This window comes from Electrona antarctica, assembly GCF_951216825.1.
Source record: "Electrona antarctica genome assembly, chromosome: 11".
Taxonomy (NCBI): Eukaryota; Metazoa; Chordata; class Actinopteri; order Myctophiformes; family Myctophidae; genus Electrona; species Electrona antarctica.
In genome coordinates, this window is record NC_136792.1 from 33035914 (window position 1) to 33059814 (window position 23901).

The 23901-nt window shown below is 42.4% G+C and overlaps 1 protein-coding gene across 4 annotated transcripts in view; it reads right to left on the reverse strand.

Annotated features, from left to right (window-relative positions):
• Positions 1-23901, reverse strand: part of cntn5 (contactin 5) — a 162712-nt gene that overhangs the window by 51290 nt on the left and 87521 nt on the right. For all 4 annotated transcript variants that reach the window (XM_079513507.1, XM_079513508.1, XM_079513509.1 and 1 more), the window contains 4 exons: positions 22092-22273; positions 19712-19848; positions 18769-18901; positions 10378-10522 (listed from right to left, as the gene is read on the reverse strand). In XM_079513507.1, coding sequence (XP_079369633.1) covers positions 10378-10522; positions 18769-18901; positions 19712-19848; positions 22092-22273 — 597 coding nt within the window. The remainder of the gene's footprint in view (positions 1-10377; positions 10523-18768; positions 18902-19711; positions 19849-22091; positions 22274-23901) is intronic.

A 23901-nucleotide genomic window follows, 5' to 3' on the forward strand; every position in this document is an offset into this window, starting at 1 on the left:
ATCGTCTCTGTCGTCTCACTGTGTTCACTGTTACTTTTCAGGATTCAAATGAACACAATCCCTCCCATTACCATAGGCGGTAACGTGAATGAATGAACGACATGAGCAGAGAAGAAGCGCTGTCCGACCGAATGACCCGGAAGTGATTGTCCTCCATTGTGGTGACAGGGTGTTCTGCCGATTGGACTTTTTATATGGTTAGCGCGACTTCAAATTAATGTTTCCCCAACATCATACTTTATCACATTCTGAGCACTAAAATCACTAATGGCCGCACGAGGCAAATCTGGAAAAAGTGGAAAATCTGCAAGCTCATTTCCAGCTTGTGGATCTGCTACTTTTGGTGCTTTTGCGTGACGCTGTAGTAAAAAGGGAATAGCCACTGAACCACAACACTGCACTCAACGGGAATTCAATAAATTAATAACATTTTCATAGTCTTTGCACATGTAAAATTACTGTATGTATCAAAGTAAAACAATCAAAGTAAAGTTATCCTCCTGCACCATTTGTCGAACCCTTAAAACTGATATACTGTACTCAATGAAAAGCATACAAAAACCTGTCAAATTAATATGCAACCATATCATGTAGCTGTACTCTTTGAGAAGCGCAAAGGGTAACGTCAAGGTAATACAAATGTAATAAAGCCCAGATAAGCACCCGGGCATGTCTTTGCATTCGCAAGACGGGCACCCTTGCCCCCGTCGAATGATTGCCAGCCCCGTGATATTACAGTTTCCTCCCAAGGTCTGTCGGGTGGATCAAGAACAAAGGATTTGACACCAAACGACAAACAGAACGTGACTCCATTCTGTTACGCTGCGAGCAGCTCCGTGAGCAGTGCGTTTCAGAGGGAGTGAACTTCCACTATCGTGAAGGGAGATTATTCCTCCCAGACCACCCAATGTCATTCATTTACTTCAATACATTAATATTTATGATCACAGTGACATTCTTCGTTTCCTAGTTTTATCATCCTCATCATCATAACCATCATCCTCATCATATTTGAGCTAGGCTGCAGAAAGTCGGATGGATATTTACAAATGTATTATTTTTAAGCCGTGTCAGCCGCTTCCGCTTCAAGTGACTCAACAAGTGAGTGTGCGTATGCATGTACATGATGTGTCTTCATGTAGCACGGACACCTCAAACTGAATATAACACATATCCAACTGATTACAAGACAAACAGCAAGGCACAGCGCGGCACTCACACACGCACCACTTAAACATACTCTGGCCAGCACCACGCGTGCATGGACACATGTGCACCACATAATTATGAATGCACGCACATACACAGGCATATACACTAGCAGCAGCCTGCCGTTTCGATCTTCTTCATGGGGCTTGATATATATTTGGCTGCAAACCCCTGTCTGAAAAGGTGTTGTGCCAGGCACCCCCAGAAAAGTAGATTTATGTTAAATAAATTCTAAATTTTCCATACATTTTCGCTTTTTCAGAAATGTTCAAAATTAGCTGATGTACAAGCTTGCAGCACAGCACAAAGTGACACGTTGTAAGCTTATAGATCTGCTATTTTTGAATAGCCAACTTATAAATGGAAACATGACCTAGACTTTGCAGATGACCAGGCTCTCTTGTCACACAATCGCAAGCACATGCAGGACAAGACAACCAATAGCTGGCAACTACATTCTTGGGGATAGGGTTAAGAAAAAAACAGTCCAAAGCTGTGTTGGATGGAGAAGAGTTGTCGATGGCCTATGCTCCACTGGGAGCGATATGGGCCTAAGGAAGTAAGTAACATAAAATGGATAAAGTGGTTAAATTGCTTGTGATGCTACATTAACTACTTTTGTTGGGGACCCCCTGAAATCCCCCAAATGGCCCATGGGGTCCCCGGACTCCCCTTTAAGAACCGCTGCTCTATATAGCTCAATTCAATAAACTCATCAGATAGCTACTGCTTACGTCACACCGGGTGTGATTTCTTTTCTCCTTTTCTTTTCATTAAATGAAATTAGATGTAAAGATTTCTTCACAAAAACCAAACAATGTGATTGATGGCATGAGTTGGTGTTTTAATTGGACTCATTGTTGGGGGGTTGGTATAGTTACAGCATTAAGCTCTGCCACTACAGACAAGGTGATTGAAATTGGCAGGCAGAGAGTCATGAAAGCGTGACAAAAGCTCTCGCCGCGCGTATGCGGTTGAGGCGCAGGCAGGCTGCAGTCGAGAGACATTTTTCAAATTAGGGGAAGGAGCGTTCCAGATCTGACAACGAAGGACACCGAAGCAGAGAGGACACATGATAGAAACTTCTGAGTACAGCTAACTGAAAATACGGTATATGGAAACCAGAGTTGATTTTGACAGCAAATTTGTATTTAATCATTTAGTTTTAGTCATCTGAAATATTTGACAAACATTTTTCGTCATAGTTTCAGTCAACAAAATCCACACTGATTGAAACCAATATTTAGAACCAATAACAGACTTAATCTGGCTCATGTACTGTATGTTAATCAGATAATTTATTTATTTTTTCGAATAGCAACAAATCAACACAAAATACATCCTGTAGATGTTTTTAAATAACCGACTACATCGATTAGTCTGATTGCAGACTGATCCTGTCTCATACTTTGTTGTACAATGGTGGCATACAAAAATAGCGAAAATTCCGATGTGACACGTTGTGAGCTTGTAGCTCGGCAAATGTCACTATTCTTTTAAAATCATTCATTAATTTGAAATTATTGTGATATTAATTTACGTCTTTTTTTTACCCAGCTCTAGTTCTGGGTATTAAAGATATGCAAATTGGTCACTGTACTAAATCGCCGCTGTGAGGCAGAAACTATTTTTGAATTTGAATCCTGAAAAGTAACAGTCTAGACTGTATTTAGTATTAAAAAATAAAGAGTTTAAAAAACCATCTTATATCCTATACTCTATTAAAAATACAATGACATTAACAAATTGCAACAACAACAAAAACAAAATGATGCTTTTAAGGTTTGAATTGAGCCAGCCTGTGTGCTTTCAGTCTAATAGGATTAATACTCTCTGTTTAAGAGACAAAGCCCTGAACATTAGTGGAAATCCATGTTCATTAAAAACCTTCATTAAGTCTGCACAGCTGTCAATGGCAGATAAACCTGAAGCCTGTTTGGATTCCAGCCCATGTTCGTCTTCACAGCATTGAACTGCTCTCCATCCACAAAGAACTGATAATGTCAGATAATCCTTGAAGAGTTCACCCTGGTCAAGACCTGAGCACGACCATGGCCTGTTTGGTACAGCCAGGGTTGATTGTGACAACACATTTCGGTCGACGAAATGTACACGGATTTGGTAACTACTTGCATTTTATTCAAGTACTGTACTTAACACATTATTTGCCGCACACGTAACATTTTGGGGTTCGTGCTCGCAACCGCCTTTGCCAGCACGAGAAATCTCTGGTTTAGTTCATAGGATTTAATCCAGAATCCTTTTCTTTTTTGTACACGCTTATTAGTGTTTTTTCTGCACAATATTTATATGGGATAAAGTACCATGTTTGGGAGCTTATAAAACATTAATCTGAGCTTGCACTAATAATAATAATCGTCCTGGCGATCGTCCACAGCCTGGAGTGAGGCTAGACTACAGATATTGAGTGTTATCACTTCCGGGTCGGCCGGATGAGGGCTCTTCTTTGCAGCGCATTTCACTGGCACTGGCCTCACGATCACACCTATGGTAACGGGAGGGAATGTGTTAACTTCCCCCCCACTGATGGCCGAGTGCAAGGGTGCAGTACTTTTACTTGTTAGTTTAAGTTTATTTTGATGATAATACTGTACTTTGTCTTAAGTAAAAATGTGAATGCAGGACTTTCTAGTATTTTTATAATGTGGTATTAAGTACATCTGAGTACTTCTTGTTGTTTGGTTTATCCAACCTGGCCAGGGAAAGCTCCGCTATTCAGCAAAGCCTTGATAACAACATGATATGGGTGTTAACAGCTCCCAGAACCCAATTAAAGATTAGCAGATTGAAATCAGAGATGTTTGTGGATTCTGGAGCAGTAAAAATAAGCAAAATCTCTACGGGATAGAACGTATAATGACTTGAGAATGCTTGATTTGAGATATAATGTATAATGCAGGGGTTTGCAAACTTCCAAACAGATAGCTTTGTTCTCTCCCCTGTACCCAGGCTTACAAAAATACTGAATTGAAATGAATTAATGACTTGAAAACTATATATATATATTGAGTATATATGTATTGAGTTTGTGCTTGAAATGTACTGTAATTCTGCAAACTGTTAATACATATTTCAATCAATCAATCAATCAATATATATATATATATATATATATATATATATACTGTATATATATACTGTATATATATATATACTGTATATATATATATATATATATATATATATATATATATATACTGTATATATACTGTATATATATATACTGTATATATATATATATATATACAGTAGGCTACGGAAATGGTGACGAATGGATTTGTAAGCATGTTGACAGACAAAGGCCCCGGGGTCATGAATCATTGCAGAACTGTCAGTTAGACTTACGCAGCAATACATAGTGTATACACAGTGGTGGAAGAAGTACTAAACAACTTAAACCCAAAGTGAGTGCCGTGGCCATGGATGTGCTGTGGATTTATTTAGCTAGTGGGGTACTATGCCACGCACCGGTGCACGTGCGCGCGCTCACGAGCGATCACCGATTGAAATAACCTGGCCTGTATTCAAAATTTGACTTGAGTAAAAGTACAAAAGTATTGGCATCAACTAAATTAATCCATTTGTAATAGCTGAATTATACCTGTAAAACCTAAATTGTGCTTAAACGGTTCATGTAGCCTATGTTTGTTATCTACAAAGTCACTCGTAACTAAAGCATTTACATACCGATAACTGTAGTGGACTAAAAAGTACAATATTTGTACGCATATATGGAAAATGGATACACTCAGGTAGTCTAAAAAGTGCCTCAAAGTCGTACTTAAGTATGTACTTCCGCCATTTAAAAACACAATCAATACTTTGAAAAACATGTACAGGGGCAGCCCCCAAATACTGTAGGCCTAGCTGAGTGGTTAGGTCACATATCACATGGGCTCTAAATAATGCTTGACACCGAGTCCCTGGTTCAATTTCCGGGCGGGCATTTACTGTATCTGTCTGGTAAGACGTAGGAGGGGCCCGGACAGGAGACAACCCACAGAGCCTAGTCCTTCCATGCACCAGAAGTGTACCTCCCAGCACTGGCTGAGTAGTTCTGGAGTAGTTCCAACGGATTGTGTGGCCCTGGTTTTGCCCTAGTGGGACTGATTGAGGGTAGCTACTGGGACGTAAGTCGGGACTTGATCACCCCGGCTGGGTCGCCTGAGTGAGGGGTATGATGTTGGAAGACCCGAAACACCATTGACCTCAGGATACATCACTGAGGATACGTCCCAGGTACATCCATGCAATGTATTTTTAGTCTGAATAAATCTGGAAAATGCAAAAAATACATAAACGTTTCTAACAATGTTTTTCAATATGAAATGGAGGCTACTACAGGCTTATTAAGACCTCCAAAATGGCCATTGATCCAGTTTTTGTTAAATTCTATAGGATGTTAGAGCAGGGATCCCTTAACTGAGAGAGAGAGAGATGAAGCAGGTAAGTATACAATTGTGTTGCAGATTGAACGTTTTCATAGATATCATAGATAGCTTCATAGACTTGTTTGACAACACGATCATCAGTGTTTTTGAGTGGTGGAACCACTCCCTTACGGAGCTATGTGTGTGGGTGGCTGGCTGGCTGGCTGGGTGGGTGCGTCTGAGCACGAAAACAGCATGGTTGTTTTTCACCACTTGTGCGCAACCTAACACACACAAACACACACGCACATATTAACTGTATATACCGTATGGTGATTTCGGGTGTGCCAGTACAGTACAGTACAGTACAGTACAGTACAGTACAGTACAGTACAGTACAGTACAGTACAGTACAGTACAGTACAGTACAGTACAGTACAGGGTACAGTAGAGGGACCCCCACACGGTAACTCTGTCATTTCTCAACCGTTTCGAACGCGGGGCGGCTCGCCGGAATCGGGCCGGCACCCTGGGTGCGTTCCTGTGGGTCTGGAATTTCCGCCCCCCACCCCCACACGGAGTTGCACCACTCACTTCACACGGGTGTGATTTTTTGTCTATTTTTTTACACATTAGCTTCTTGAAAATAGATCGTTTATTTTGCCGAAAATAGACGATCTATAAGCTCACAACGCCTTGCAGCACGAGGGCTTGTGTGCCTGTACATCTGCTATTTCTGGCTAATTTTCCACTCAGAATAAGGAGAACCGTATACAAATAGCAAAATATTGCTGAAACAAGTTTACATAGCGACATAATGTGAACTTGTAGATCTATCAAAAGCAGAGGCCAGGTTTTGACCCACCCCCACCAGCAAATCAAACCCTGCACATTGCAGTAAATGGGAGAATTAAATAGGTTAGAGAATTTTGGAAGGTTTCCAAGGTTCAAATTAAATGCGCGGAACCCCCATGTATCCAATCATGTGGTATTGCCGTATTGGTGTCAGTATTATGCCGTTAGGCATCTTGTTAAGGGGAGAGAGAGAGGGGTCTGCTTGTGTAGATCACAAACAGGCTGTGATGCTGTTCGGCACACATGGAATGCGTCGCTGAGTCTTGGCTGATAAAGAAAAGGTACTCGCTCCCTCGGCAGGATGCTTGGAAATGCTCGCCACTGACTGATAATTTCAGCGCCCGTCGCTCAGACTGATTGATGCGGCACGGCGGCGCTTCGAGCCCCTCGTGGCACCCCCCATCCCTCCCCGCCCCGCCCCCCGCCCCCCGAGCAAGGAGATGTTTCTCATAAAATGATGCCGCCTCAAACTGCATGGCGAATTACGAAAATGCAATCGCCGGGCGGAAAATTGTCACCGTTCCTGAGGAGTCGGGGGGTCGAGGAGAGGGAGCCCTCTCCGGAGAGGTGTTTTTGATTGGAGCGGGTGACACTTTCATTTCAGTTACAGCAAATGAAACGGAGGCTTGTTAAGACATGTAAACAGCTCCTCTGATGTGATGTGCTGCAGGTATACCAGGGCCAATAAAAGCATGGCGGTGCTCAACATGTGGGCCGGGACCCTACTTTTAGGCAGGGACATGCAGAGAGTGTTAGAGAGGCAGGGGCTGAAATCCCCTAAGAAGGGGAAAACATTTGAAAATAGCAGATCTACAAGCTCACAACCTGTCACGCTGCGACACGTTGAGAGCTTGTAGATCAGCTATTTTCGGGGCACAACCCATGAGCACTCTTTATCTACTGGAGATGCGGTGTACGACATGGATTTCGAAACAAATTAGTTGAACCCAAAATGCTGTGTTCAAGATCAGCAGACTTCGGAAAACAGCAATTCTCCTGAACGCATGCCTTCCTGTATATGGCATGGGTATGGAATGGCATTTGCATTTCTTTCACCATAGTAAATGCTGCATTTGTGGTCTGGAAAGGACAGTTGCTCTACAGACGGGTAAAAGGGCAGTGGCTGAGGCCCCCTTTGATGTATATGTGTGCACGTGCCTACTTTTGGGGCGGCGGGGGTATTGCAAGTGGAACCCTAAATAAATTGGCCAGACGCTTTCATGATTTTCAAGTGTGCCCTCATCCAGAAACGGTTGAGAACCAGTATAGACCAGTGGTCCGGGGACCACCAGCGGTCCTTGGGGGAGTTCCAGGTGTTCCCCAGCTAAATGATGGAGAGTTGGTAACCAAATGGACCCTTATAGATCTTTAGCCCTGGTCCATAGCCTTACTGCTTCTATGATTCTGCCCTGCAGTAAGGCTATGCTACTTTTTTAAATCTTTTTTAAATCTCACATTGAAATCAGACCAGCCTCTCCTCTTTAGTGGAAATAAAAATAATGTTTTTGCTACTCACAAAAACAAAGGCGTGTTGTGTCATTAGAAAGCCTACTTTTCTTAGTGGGAGCACTCTGAGCCCCCCACCACACGTATAAACGGTACTTTTTGGCCAAAAAGTGATTTTGTTTCCACCGGGGAAAAAAATACTTTTAGTTACTCCAATGCGCCCTCTACCGATATTGCCCAGATAATTGCCTCATAGAAAATATTTACCCTTTCTGGCCAAAAAGTACTGTCTGTACCGTCTGATTTCCATGTGAGATTTAAAAACGAAAGTAGCATAGCCTTACTGCAGGGCAGAATCATAGAAGCAGTAAGGCTATGGACCAGAGATAATAGATCTTTAACTATCTTTAACGAGAGTGTAAAATGAATGGACCCTTACAGGTCCATTTGGTTTCATTTTACGCTCTCAAGAGTTACATTATTGTTAAACATCTGCCTTACTTAATTTAAAAGAAGTCTACACAATTTGAGAATGTAGAAGTATTGCTATTTAACATTTTCCTGTAATTTCTCCTTATGGTACCAACATCAATACAGGATGGACAAAATCTTATCCAACGATAACAATATATTCTACGTGTTGGGTCTTGAGAGACTAAACCTCATCGAATGGTGGTCCGTGGCTCAAATGCTGAGATGCATAAATGCTGAATGCTGAATACATAATGGGCCTCGATATGAAAAACCACTGGATAGACCAATAAAAGCAGAGTTTACCTCAACCACAGCGGTGGAAACCCAATCTCGAGGTACGGAGAGAAATATGCTATTTCCAAGACTTCATGCATATTTTATGCGGGGAAATTATCTTCTTCCCATAATCATGTTCTATTCTGGACACCAGGAAAGAGGACATGTTTTACTTATGATAATAAAACGGGATTGAAGCTATATTTCTAATATTTCTAACCACAGAGGGAAATGGAAATGTTTCAATACAAGACAATAAAATTAAAACCCACACACAACACAAGTTACACAACCCACAACAACAAAAAGTTATCAAACATGATTACTTGCTTTTGTCTAGTTGGAGACAGTCACAGCACAGACTGGTGTCACATCATTAACAACACAATGCTGTGTCATATGTTTTACCACAGAGAATGTGGAAAAGTCACAGCAGCACAAACACCTTTAATGAGCTGCACCCGTTTTGTGTTCATAACACTATACCACCACAGAGGAAGATGATATTCAGTACAGAGAGAGAGATAGAGACAGTTTAGGAGGAGAGACCGATAGCAGGAAAGCTGAGAGGGAGAGTGTAGGCAAGACAGATAGTAGGGAAGCTGAGACAGATGGTGTAGGAGAGACAGATCAGCTGAGAGGGAGACAGTGATCATCAAACCCTGTACACTCAAGACACGCTCCATATAATGGCCAGGGCACACACTTCTCGCCCTCAGGCGTCTTACTCTTTCATGTTTTAAAGATATTGTTTTGTGTATCCTTGTTTATAAATCATTCATGTTTTATATCGTTTTGTGTGATTTAAGTCAAGATATTGTTCCGTGTATTCCTTGTTTCTGAGTATTTATTTCTGAGACTATATGCCACGGATTTCCACTGCAACACAGTGCAGGAGAGAGTAGGACAGCTGAGAGGGAGACAGTAAAGAGAGACATACAGTAGGACAGCTGAGAGGGAGACAGCAAAGGAGAGACATACTGTACAGTAGGACAGCTGAGAGGGAGACAGCAAAGGAGAGACATACTGTACAGTAGGACAGCTGAGAGGGAGACAGCAAAGGAGAGACACACATTAGGACAGCTGATAAGGCGACAGTAAAGAGAGACATGCAGTGGGACAGCTGATAAGGAGACAGTAAAGAGAGACATGCAGTGGGACAGCTGAGAGGGAGACAGCAAAGGAGAGACACACAGTAGGACAGCTGATAAGGAAAGAGAGACACACAGTAGGACAGCTGATGATAAGGAGACAGTAAAGAGAGACACACAGTAGGACAGCTGAAAGGGAGACAGTAAAGAGAGACACACAGTAGGACAGCTGAAAGGGAGACAGTAAAGAGAGACACACAGTAGGACAGCTGAAAGGGAGACAGTAAAGAGAGGCACATAGTAGGACAGCTGATGATAAGGAGACAGTAAAGAGAGACACACAGTAGGACAGCTGATGATAAGGAGACAGTAAAGAGAGACACACAGTAGGACAGCTGATGATAAGGAGACAGTAAAGAGAGACACACAGTAGGACAGCTGAAAGGGAGACAGTAAAGAGAGACACACAGTAGGACAGCTGAGAGGGAGACAGTAAAGGAGAGACATACTGTACAGTGGGACAGCTGAGAGGGAGACAGCAAAGGAGAGACACACAGTAGGACAGCTGATAAGGAGACAGTAAAGAGAGACAAACGGTAGGACAGCTGAAAGGGAGACTGAGAGCGTGGCTTTACCGTTTACTGGGCTGTATCCTCCTGTCCGCTCTGCGCCATGTGACGTGGGGTTTGGGTGATGCTCTTGGCCTGCATTCTAGGGCCACGTCTTTCCCCAGCGTGGCGATGACCCGCACAGGATTGGGATAGAAGACAGGTGCCGATGCTGGGAGGAACAAGCACAACAGTTTAAGGTATAACACACAGCACTGCATTATAATGCCATAAAATTGCCTCTCATCGCTCTCGGGTGGAAAATGTTGTATGATCAAAACCATTACTTTTGAATTAAATAAACACCTGTGTTCCAATGGATTCAATGCAGTTATTACCGTATATAGTCATAAGCTCTTAATAAAAAAATGTTGTATGGTTTGGTTAAACGTTTATAAAACCGTACCAACAGACAGAATTAACCAATTTAAGCTCACAATGCATCGTGATGCGTAGTGCACTTGTAGAGCCGTTATTTTCACTACTTTTGTGCAACATTGTTTTCTTAAATAATGAAAATTAACACAAAAACTGCTCATGATGGAACGTTCCGCCATATAGAATCCAACCGGCAACCACTTTTGGCGGAACGTTCCGTCATATAAGCTTTATTATTGATATCAAACCGGATCGCTGATTTCTTTTCTTTTTTTTGCTTGGCCTTTCCTTCTTCAGCGATCCTAGGCCGGTTTTGCGCATGCGCAGTACCGTTCACAGGCGGACTAAACAGATGAATAACTACATCTACGGAGCTCTCCGTGGTTTTGACCAAACACGCGATGTTCGGAGGTCTTTTCTGATTATCCGGTGATCCCGATTGGAACATTGGCGCTTTCTAGAGCACGGATGGCCTCATTTTAGCTCGCTAGCATTGACGCAAATTATTTAGCATCTAAGATGGCCACCCAAACCGGACGTGCGTCCAGCGTGCATCACACAAAAATTAAGTCGATCCGGGTCGGCAGTCAAGCGTTGGCACTTGCGTCCACCAGGTGGCAGTGAATCGGTTAAACAGAAAATGTTGACATACTGTATGGCGATTCAAGAAATTTCGTATCTCCTTTTTTATTATTAATGCCATACATGATCATACTACGGCAGCAACAAACATTGAAAGTAGCAGACCTACAAGCTGGAAACATAATGAGGTTTCCACCCAACAGAGGCGATATTAGGAGTTCTTCAATTCAAAATGATGTCAGGATTCTCTTTGGCAATGGCCAAGCTACGAATCTTATCTCATGTTACTTCATCCAATCTTATCTTACGTTTATCTTTTGATTGCACTATTTTATACACTGCATATTAGTACATGTGTGGCCTCTACGAGTTATACTGTTTAAAGATTGGATGGGAAACAATAATCTGTCCTCCCCTGCTTCAGCTGTTGTATTTAAAAATAATCACTGCCGAAGAGGCTGGAAGCAAAGGACTTGCACATCTGATGACTTGCTCATTAATCATACGGCCAAATTAAAAACAAAAACAATCATTGCAAGTGTCATGTTTAATTATTAAATTGTAAATCATTGTTGTTTATTTAATTGGAAATCACTGTTGTTTAATTGTGGTAGTATTAAAGTGTCATCAATCACGTTGTAAAAAATACATGTGAAATGTGAGGATCACGCATTTCATTGTAAAGCATTTCAGTTGGCGTTGGCTAGAGCTAGACCACAATGTCGCGTCGCATCGTGAAGCTAGTCTGTCATAATCAATGTCACCACGTAGAGTACAGCATGTCATAAATAATGACAATGACAGGATGAGTCCAACTATAATAATTGAATAGTAACTCCATGCACTTATTTTGAAGCTCTCTTAAAGTAAAATAAAATAGAAAATAAAATAAATAATAATATCGCAAAGGCGATAGGTGCATAGGAGGAGGACCAACGTTTCAGACTATGATACACCTTCATCAGGCTATCTTTGGATTGGGCTTCTTTTTTTTCTCTTTTTCCAACAAGAACAACAAAAAAAAATCTTTACACAAGCTTTAACCAGACAGAGCCAGGAGGTTATATAGGCTAGTAAAGAAACAAGCAGGTATTCATGTATGCAGTAAAATGTTGAAGTGCAATCAGCACGTTGCTGCATTATGAGGCACTGAGGCTATGTGTGTAGCTACTGTATGGGGGCTGCAAGGCTCTGTCAACAACCATTAGTCAAATGTGGAGCGGGTGGGTTTTGTAGGTGACATTACACATGATGACAATTCAATCCCGTCCCCCCGCTACGGGCCAGGCCCAGCAGCCCTGCATGTAAACCCTGTGACCCCGGTGTCTCAGAGTGGCATGCTGCGCTCCCCCTGGACATGATGAGCACCGACAGGAAACAGAGCTGGTTTCTCTGTGGCATGTGTGTGTGTGTGTGTGTGCGTGTGCGTGTGCGTGTGCGTATGCGTGTGCGTGCGTGTGTGTGTGTGTGTGTGTGTGTGCGTATTTGATTTGTTCATTCGTTATTAAAACGGGAAAGTGCCGGTCACCAGGTGGCAGGGTTTTCCTCTTATTGCCGCCCCCCCTCCCCCCAACACAACACCACCGCAAACCTACAAGTACTGTACATAAATATAGAGAATAATAATAATAATAATAATAATAATAATATTTTGTAGTTCGCCGTACAACAGGTTTAAAAACAGTTAATACAAAACACATTTAAAAGCAAAAGCAAAAACTAAAGTACAGCTTGCAGCGCATGTATGATTCTAAACTACGTCTGACTCTAGATAAAAACCCACCCATGGTAACGCCACGCCTGCCTCTCTCTCAGAGACTTAAAGTTCTTAATTTGTCACTGCTGTTTGATCAGCAGCACTGACTAATGTAATGTAATGTCATTTATTTGTAAACTTTAAACATTATTGTACTGTAAAAAGGTGTCTTTTCCCTTCATCTTTATCCTTTTTAGTATTATAGCATTCGTTTACTATAATTACAGTAACAGCACAACCGGCTGAAGGTTCTTGACAGCATGGTGGACAGACGGGCTGGAAGGACTTTCAGTTTGATGGAATGGGCAGACCTAAGAGACCGGGTGGGAAGTAGATCTGCTATTTTCAAATGCCAGAAATATATACAGGGCTGTGGTTAGTGTCCTTTGTAATAATAATAATAATCTACAAAGTAACCATAGTAACTAATGTTTTCATATATTTGTAGTGGAGTAAAAGTACAATATTTGCTGTTGAGATGTAGTGGATGGAAAAGTACTCGAAAGTGGAAATACTCCAGCAAAGGGAGAAAAAAAAAATAATGTACTTAAGTAGCCTACATGTACTTAGTTACTATAGTATAGACCACTGGTTTTACATGCCGGTATGTAAAATATCTATGAGTATTTCTTCCACTGCCCCTACACTCACTCCTTCCTTCCTTCCCTCCCTATTCACCACCCACCCATCCTCCCTCCCCCCAGAGGCCATGGAGCAGGGGGCGGGGTATCAAAGCATGGGGGGGGGTGTGCCCTGGTCTTGCCTGGAGCGATCGCTCATGTGCCGGGTGTTATTAGCCACGTAATCTGTCCTGATGGTGTTTGCTTGTGGACATCTTGAAAAGGACACAGGTCACTGGGAAAAGAACGCCCGACAGGGACAGATACGGTTACCAGACCATCCGTCACCCGCGTCCAAATAGCGACAGGGGAGGTGACCGTGCATCCCCGTGTCAACCCTCATTTCAATCTGGGGCTTCTCGGACATCAACAAATCAACATTTTTAGTTTACTTTTATTTAGGGCAAGGCAAGGGAGGCAAAGCTGTTTTATTATGTGTATAGCAAATTTCCACAACAAGGCAGTTCAACGTGCTTTACACAAAACATCAAGCAATGGAAACACACTTATCAAATGACATTAGGATTAGTGATACACAATATTATCGTTAGCATATCGAAATCGGCCATATCGTCCATTAAAATGCCATATCGGTATCGGATCGGTCTCAAAATAATCCAGATTATTTTCACATATATTGATGACACAATAATAATGTGACCGTCAATGGCTCTGTTGCTTTTGTTTTCTGTATTTCTAATGTTTGAAGGCAGCATAATCGGTATAATATCAGAATCGGTATCGGCAGATATGACCTTGAAAATAATCGGAGATCGGATATCGTTTCGTCTTAATATTATAATCGTGCACCCCTAATTAGGATGCATAAAACAAAGGAAGTACAATTAATGCAGTTACAGTGCAGAATAGAAAAGAAATGAGAAAAAGAAAAGTATAACTCAATCAAAGGCAGTGGCAAACAGACAGGGCTTTAGTTGTGTTTTAAAAGAAATAAGAGTGGCATCAGACCAGCAGTTTTCTGGGAGTTAGTTCCAGATACTGTATGTGGTGCATGAAAACTAAATGCTGCTTCCCCACATTTACTTTGGGTTAGGGACAGAAAGCAGGCCTTTTCCCAGATGACCCAAGAGGTCTGGAGCGTTCATGATATCGTACAAGATCAGAAATGTATTTTTTGGCAATAAATCATTTAAAGTTTATAGAGCAACAGCAGGGAGCCAAACACACAGTGTTTAGGCACCCTATTGTATGTTAGTTTTATTATTTTGTCATTCTTTTTTAGAATGCTGTGGTTGTATAATCATTAATAAAACCCTTAGAACATATAGGCCTATGTACTATGTCAGTACTTACTGCATAGAATGACATGCTGCAGAATACTGGATTTAGTGGGGTGGGGGGGTTGGGATACAAATTGTTTTCTGCTGGCTTGAAAATGCCATGAACTGCCCTTCAGAGAAAGAGTACGCAACAGAGACAGTAAATCAAGTTGTCCTCAAGGCAAACGGATATGTCCCAATAATTGGAGCTGACAGGGAGAAAATCGTTTATGAACCCAAGCGCCGATATCCTGGGGTGAACATTCGGTTAATATTCCAAATCTACAAGCTCACAACGTGTTGCATTTATGTGTTACATCTGTGAAGAGTTTTGAATAAAAAGCAGGGTCATAGAATAGAGCCCTAAGGGACTCCAGTCAACAAAGTATAATGGGTTCAAGTGGTTAATTAAAAATTAATTGAAAACTATGTGAAAATTGAGTTACAGGTCCAGATGATAATTTCCACTGAACGCAATAATATTACACATTTTCCAAGTCTTTGACCTTATACCATTATGTTATGAATGTCGAAACAATAGCGCAACGCCATGCAATAACCAGCAACAAAACAAGAAAACACAAATAAATTAATTAAACGCACACACACACACACACACACACACACACACACACACACACACACACACACACACACACACACACACACACACACACACACACACACACACACACACACACACACACACACACACACACACACACACACACACACACACACACACACAATTACATAACGCTATGTTGTCTAATTAACACACTATTTAACAGTAATAAAAATAAAAAGGTTGCAACAACCCAGCCTGTGAGACGTCCTGGGCAGCTGTTGATTATCCCAGAAGTACAATGTCTTCGACTGAAGTTTGTCATTGTGGAACAAAGTATTGTGTGAACACCTACGCAGGGAGGGAGTGGGGGGAATAAACAACTCCTTCTGTAATCAATGCACGTCTGCTGCCACTTTTATTTCTTCAAAAACACTCAACTAAAGACCTTTCTGTTTGCTGCTGCCTTTGAATGAGTTACTTTTCTTTTATCTTTCTCTTCCGCCTTGTAACTGTGTCTGTTATTTGGTTCCTTCTTTTGTTTTATTCATCCTAATTCCATTGTATAATTGTGTTTCCTGTGCTTGATGTTATGTGTAAAGCACATTAAATTGCCTTGTTGTTGAAATGTGCTATGCAGAATACAAACTGCCTTGCCATTCAAATGGATAGTTCAGCTTATATGACAGGGTTCTTGTGAAGCTGAACACTACTGTATTTTAAAATCCAAGTAGAATAGGTTGACTTCAGATACATCAGACTCAACTTTGGACAATAAAGGCAATTTTGATCAACAACACATCACTTCTATCCGTACACAAAGCAAATACTCCAACTTATCTGCAAGTTCAGAGAGCACTTTCTGTTTGCTGTTTCCCACCACCTCTTGTTGTTACTCCACACAAAGCATAATTCGAGACATCTCCAAAAAAACACACATTATATTCCTCCAAAGTCATTGTCCCACACCCAAACTCTGTTGACATGAATGACAGAGCCAATCACGCACCTAGCTCTAACAATAGCACATGACACCGATGATCACCCCCCAAAAATCGTCACTTCAGAATAATGTCATCTGGGCAGAGATACTTTGAGCTGGGAACATGTCAAGAACACGGAATCCAAAGAGAAGTACGCACTCTAAAAAAAACGTTTAGGTGCTGAACAAAAAGATACGTACAGGAGAAGGAGAGGTATGACAGGTATGACGTACCTGACGAAGACCCATAAGGGTTCGAAACTTTGTCATCCTTTATTAAATACATTTTCCAGTGGGAGCTACTCAACAGTGTGCGAACATTCTCTCCTTCTCCAACATGTCAGGAACAAACGTTAGCAGGGGTTTTATGTTTCACTCGATCCTTGTGGCTTAAACAAAGTGCCTCACTTGAAAAGCTAGGCTGGGGAAAACAAATATCCCTCTGGAACAATACGTCTAATCAAGTCATCAGATACTGGAATCAGCTACAGTATGGCCACTATCAGATATATTGAAGTCGTTCCCAACCTTATCTGGATCAAGGCCCACTTTCTTTTGAATAACATTTAATTTAGTCATATTTTAGTTATCTGAAATGTTTTAGTCGACTAAATATCAGAAGATTTTGGTCGACTAAATGTACAGATTATTTTGTCGACAAAAATGTATTTTGGTGGGCCTTGATTAATAATGGCTGATTTTACCCTTGTTGGTTGCATGCTGAAAATAGCAGACACAACGTGTTGCTTGTAGATCTGCAACACCTGAGCACAACCAAACAAAATACAACAAAAACAAAATATGACTTGTCTTTTAGTTCTACTGGATCTCTTCAGCACTATTCCCTACCTAACATTTTAGTCTAGTTTTTGTATTTGTTGACGAAATTGCCAATAGACTTAGTCTTAGTCATCATAGCTTAGTTTTTATTTTTGTCAGGTTTTAAAAGGTGGCAGACGAACATTTTTCGTCATAGTTTTAGACGACAAAATCAACACTGCTTGTTTCAGACACACATGCACACACACGCACACGCACGCACGCACGCACGCACGCACGCACGCACGCACGCACGCACACACGCACGCACGCACGCACGCACGCACGCACACACACACGCACACACACACACACACACAGGTAACATCTCTATTTATTTTCACATTCAACAAGAAAACAATAGTACATGCACAAACTTGGGATAGAGATCACAGATACAGGAAGCATCGTCTCCTTCATGTGTGGCGACTGCCAATCATCACAGACACTGCACAGACTTTAGCCAATATCTTATTAGCTCTTGGCTTGGGCATTACTGCAATCTGCAGGCCTCCCCAAATAATTGATGGACATTACAGAGGCTTCCTAATATAAACACAAGCAGTTTACAATTGTAACCAAGCTGGTGAATAGCATGCTTAAGACGTTGGTACTTTGCACCTTGGTAAGGAATGCCTCCACTGTGGTCGAATGCACAACACACTTAAATGGTCACTTCTGTACTGTCCTACGAGTGAGTACAAAAAGTGTTGATTGTTCCTTTCAGAAGCAGTGGTGATAACATGGGTGTTTCTCAGAAGCAGTAGTATTTGTCCACTCATGCCATGCCATGACTAGGTTTCGATTGACTTTGAAGTAATGACCACACTGGTTTAGGTTCTCCTACACTTGATCTATGCAGGCACTGTGCTGAATACGCCATGAGGACGCCTTGTTTTATTCATGCACACCACAGTTTGGGTTAAATCAGGGACCATTGATTGCCAATCAGTCGCATCGTGCGGCTTGGCCTTCTCCCGCCTTGCATATCAATCACCTGTGCCTCTCAGCCACTATAACATACAGACAATGCCAATACGCTTGTCAGCATCCTCCTGCTTTGCAAAGAAAATTAAGTGAGTAGTAGACGGGAGAAGGTGCCCCTCTCAATTTATTACCAAAAATAAATGTCGCACTTAGCCTTAACACAGCCCTATTTCAACCTGGACGTTTAAAGTGCAAAGTCAAATAGCTATGAGCTCATGCTGAATTAGAATTAAGTGACATTTTAGATGAAAAGAAACTTCTGACTTTATCTTCAACCATTCGCATGTCCACGTCCACCCCAGCCCCCCCCCCCCCCTATTTACAATCACAATATTAGAAATAAATCTGTTTGTTCGAGGTATATCTGACAATATTTCCAGAGCAACACGATCTGAATGAATGAACAAACAAACATACTGTTCAGAGTTGGAATGCATGTATGAACATACCTAAAACCTTCAGTTCAGCGCTGGAATAGATGGCGCCGTACTTATTTTCTGCCACACACTGATACATTCCCGAGTCCTCCTGCCGCACGTCGCGGATGACCAGCTCTCCGTTCATCACCTCCATCCTGTTCCACTGTGACAAGAAGCAGGACCAGGCGTTATGGTGTGAGATAAGGCATGGGTCCTCACAGCGGACCTCCAGGGGTCCTCCAGGGGGTTCCAGGGGGTCCCCGGCAAAATAAGGAACAGGTTAACTATTTAAGCCCTATTTTATACATGATCAAAAATGCGTCATTATCATTAACACATGCCCAAAATAGGGACACCGGTTTTTAAAGTGGTTAATTCATTTAATTACTGTAGTGAAGTTAGCCAAATGAATGTATTAAGAATGAGGATTCAGATCAATGGTTAAACTGTTTGTGACAGTGTGCATAAAAACACATCTCAGCCACTGTTTTGTGATGTGACTGTAGACCTACTAAATCTAATCTAACAAACATCTTCTCCTACGGGGGTCCCTGGCACCCAATCTTTTCAAATGGCGGTCCACGGCTTAACACGTATCGATCCGGTGGTCCTTGACATGAACATGTTTGAGAGCCACTGTGATACAGCAGGCAAGCAAGCAAAGGCGCACGGACGCACGCACGCACGCACGCACGCACGCACGCACGCACGCACGCACGCACGCACGCACGCACGCACGCACGCACGCACGCACGCACGCACGCACGCACGCACATACACACATACACACACACACACACACACTCTGCAAGTGAAGTAAACCCCCTTTGTAATGGGAACAGAGAGACACGAGTATACATTTTGCGCAGCGTCAACTTTTTTTTCCCACTTCCCGTCAGGAATAATTCAGATGTTTCGGAGGAGTCATCAGTAAAAAGACAGGATAATTTGTTTGGTATAGGGGTGTACGCACCTGGGGGGTCAAGGGCAAACCATTACGCAGCCATCGGTAGGTGGGCCTGGGCCTCCCCGTGGCCTTGCACTCCCACTGAAGCTTCTCGCCGCTATCCATCTGAGTGTCATTAATCATCCTGATCCACTGAGGGAGAGCTACAGACAGACAGACAGACAGAGAGAGAGAGAGAGAGAGAGAGAGAGAGAGAGAGAGAGAGAGAGAGAGAGAGAGAGAGAGAGAGAGAGGGTTCAGCAACCCTTCACAATGTGACCGAGACACATGTGGGGCATGCATGTTTAGCTGCAGGTGCAGAGCGCTGTGCATGCACTAGTTGTTTACAGTCTATTATAGCAGTGGTACTCAAAGTCCCCCCCCTGTACACCTGATTTTTTTTTTTTTTTTTACAATTTTCTGAAAACTATCGAAAATGTTTGTAAGATTTTTTTGTATTATTATTTTGAATAATACAAATCTTCTCTTCCCTGGCACAACACCTTTTCAGATGGGGTTTTGTGGCCAAATACATATCAATTTGGGGGTCCTTGGCTTGTAAAGGTTAGAGGTACAGTATATCATCACTGTTGGGTGGAAAACATGTATGTCCAAAACTGTTAGTTTTCAGGAAATGGAACGACATTTTACTGAACTAGTGAAAATAGCCGATCTACATGTATAGGTCGTTTATTTTCCCTACTTTTGCTTGACACTTAACGAAGTAGGTCATCACGTGACAAAAAAAACATAACAAGTTGAAATATGGAGACACAAGCTTTCTGCCCAACAGCGACAATATATGGGTTTTGTTTTGTTTTTCTTTTGTAATAAATATTTCTAGTTTTGTGTTTTCTTTACTCTGCTGTAACGCTTTATTGTCCCATTCACGTATTATTCATGTGATTGTAACCCACTCATGCGTGATGTTAAAACCTTGAGTGACTGATGTAATCATCTAATGACTATCCATTCCGTTCCATGCGTGTGTTGATTGTACGTTTGCACAATGGAAGCTGGCATGATGAAAACTGGCTGCGGTCGAAACATGTCGCCTTAGCCTTGTTTGAATAAAGGCTTTATTATTTATTATAGCGTTTTCCTCCCGTTATTCTTGAGTGCTCGAATCTTTCTTCAGTTCTTTCCCTCCATAAATATAGTAACATTTTTATAGTTACATATTCTCATGAATGAATACCGGTAATAAGCAAACAGACAAACACACAAACACATAAATCACTGAACAGAAATAATATTGTCAATGTAAAACAATGTGCGTGAGCATTAATCATGCAGTCTCAAGTAACCTCCAGAAAAGACTAAAAGCTCCTTGAGGAACTGCTGTTTTCCGTGTGTGTGTGTGCGTGTGTCCGTGTGTGTGTGTGCGTGTGTCCGTGTGTGCGTGTGCGTGTGTGCGTGTGCGTGTGCGTGTGCGTGTGCGTGTGTGTGTGCGTGTGCGTGCATGTGATCGGGGAGGGTGGGCAGAGATAATGAAGTGCCTCTCAGCCTTGGCGGGACAGCGCGTCCAAGGCCCTGTGATCCTCGGCATCTTCCATTCTCTCCACATCACAGGGACAGAAGGGAAACTCATTTGTATTTGTAGCAGGCTCACGCTGGACGTAATTTGCACAGGTCAGCTGGTAGTTTGAACTTCCATTGTGCTCGGGCAACTGTTCTGACCATAATCATTCAATCAAATTCAAACCATGCAGAAGGGAAAAAAATTAAAAGGAGAGGGTGCATTTGCCATATGCAAGAGGAAAACGCTTTACACGTGCCTGGAATGCAGCTTCGTATGTATTGCGCGCTGTCTCTCCTGGGTCTCTTTGAGGCTACAAGAACTAAGTGAACCGTGTTAACCTATTTCATAGGTTCTGGTGTATTTTCCATGCGCGACGGCTCCTTTTCAGATGTTAGGTTCTCACTAGCAATTGTGGCCCCTGTGCAGTAACCCTGAACTCAGAAGTTATACTTTAACGCATTGTAGATTTCTATGGTGTCTAAATCACATGATGTCTAAATCACATGTATCGCTTGTATATCGCACGCACGCACGCACGCACGCACGCACGCACGCACGCACGCACGCACTCACGCACGCACGCACGCACGCACGCACGCACACACACTGCACATGAAAACAATTGTGTGCTACTCACGTGAGAAATACATTTTTTTTAAAGCACAAAAATCAAAATCAAATAAAAACTGCTAGGATAAATCCCGTAGAAAAGTATGTCACAGTTCTATACGAGGTAAGATAGTCCAAATACAGCACAAGTTTAGGAAACAGTATTCGACCTATCCAGGTGAACTCATCTCAAGACAATTCTTCAGTGCACTCTGAAGTGAAAGAAGAACACGATGTTACAGAAGAACAATGGACTGACTGTCCGACTGGACTCACTGTAGACCTGCAGATGGCCTTTGAACGCCGTGCCTCCCCGTGGGTTCTCAGCCTTGCACTCGTACGTTCCCGAGTCCTCCAGCTGAATGTTGGGGATCTCCAGCACGGCCTGGGACTTCCGCAGCCGGGCTTTGGCGGGGATGTTGCCATTGATCTTCCTCCACGTGATGGTTGGAACGGGACTGGAGAGAGGAGAGGAGAGATCGCATTAACACACCAGTGGTGGAAGTAAAAGTATAAATACTGCAGTGTAGAAAAGTAAAAGTCCAAATTCAATGTTTTTACTTGAGTACAAGTACTAAAGTATTTTCAAATGCATAACAATCTTCTGAAATTAGCAGATCTACAAACGACCCAGCAAACCCAGTACAGATTCTGACCTGACCTACTGTGCGTGAATTAATTTCCGTGGTTATGTTGGCAGACATAAACCCATGACAAACTTTTTTGCGATCCAGTCCAATGATTGAATGATTTACAGACTGAGCAACCCGGGACATGGACGATATCGTCTCTGTCAGGTGGAAACTTCACACGTCCAAAACTGTTACTTTGAAGAATACAGAGATAAATGAAGTCCTGCACAATGTATAGCAGTCTAAAGTTTCAATGTTTCGGTCTATTACGACCTTCATCAGGTATCCCTTTTAAAAATACCAATAGTAGCAGATCTGCTATTTTGACACTTACAGTATATGCGACGCTGTATATGATCCAAGTACGGCGTTAATTTATTGGGGGCGGGGGGGAGTTGAAAAAGTTTGAATATGGATATGGGAGGATTCTGCCCTGACAGCAGCGATATTCAAGGTATTCCGAGGCAACGCCCCCCACCGACACTATTCAAGTGAGGTCACGATTGCACCAGAGATTTTTATGATTAGTGTCAGAGCCAAAGGCCCATCCATCACACCACGCTGCTATAGATCCACATGATAGATGTGCAGCAGCACGTGCACGCACAGAGAACGTCTTACTACATTGTATGGGCTAGTATGTCCACTGACAGGCCTGTGAGAGATGGAAATGTGACATCATTGAAGGCTCCAGCAGACCCATCAATCAACCCATGGGTGGAGATGGAAAACAGGGCATTCTCTTTTCGTTTTTCTTTTTTTAATCCAATCAAAATTCAGAATGAGGAAAACGGCACGTGCCCTGGCAGCGCTGAGGTGTGATCAGTGGTGGGAGAAGTACTCACATGTTTTACTTAAGTACAATTATAAATTCTGCAGTGTAGAAATACTCTGTTACAAGTAAAAGTCCGGAATTCAAAATGTACTTGAGTAAAAGTACAAAAGTTCCTTTCCCCTCCATCAGACACCCCGGCTGAGCAGGGGGGACGACGACGACAGTGTAGAGACCAGGATTACTGCATGTTTTTTTTAGGTTACCTACTAGTCCTGTTCACTATGTTCAGCCATATCAGTTCGTAGGATGAAGACGGAGATTTTTAAAATTATATATTTGTATACCCTATTACTTACTGCCAGGGTTTTATCGCGCGTAACACTTAGGCTACTTTGAAGAGCCAAATATCTGTAATCGCATGTTACAGTGTGTGGTGTCTTGACTGGTTGTTGTTCTCTCGTCGGTGGTGGAAAAACCCGACCACGAGTATCACAGCGCCTGCTACAGGCCGTTGAAAACGCTTGAAAACTGCCCCTCAATGTCGTTTCTGAGATACAGGGCTTTGAATGCAGGGCTTAGAATGGAAGTGGATGCGCGCACATTTTCAAAATGGCCGCGCCCACTGTCCTACTTGGTGTTGTTGTCTCTCGTTGTGTTAGCGACTGGTGGCTAACGATAC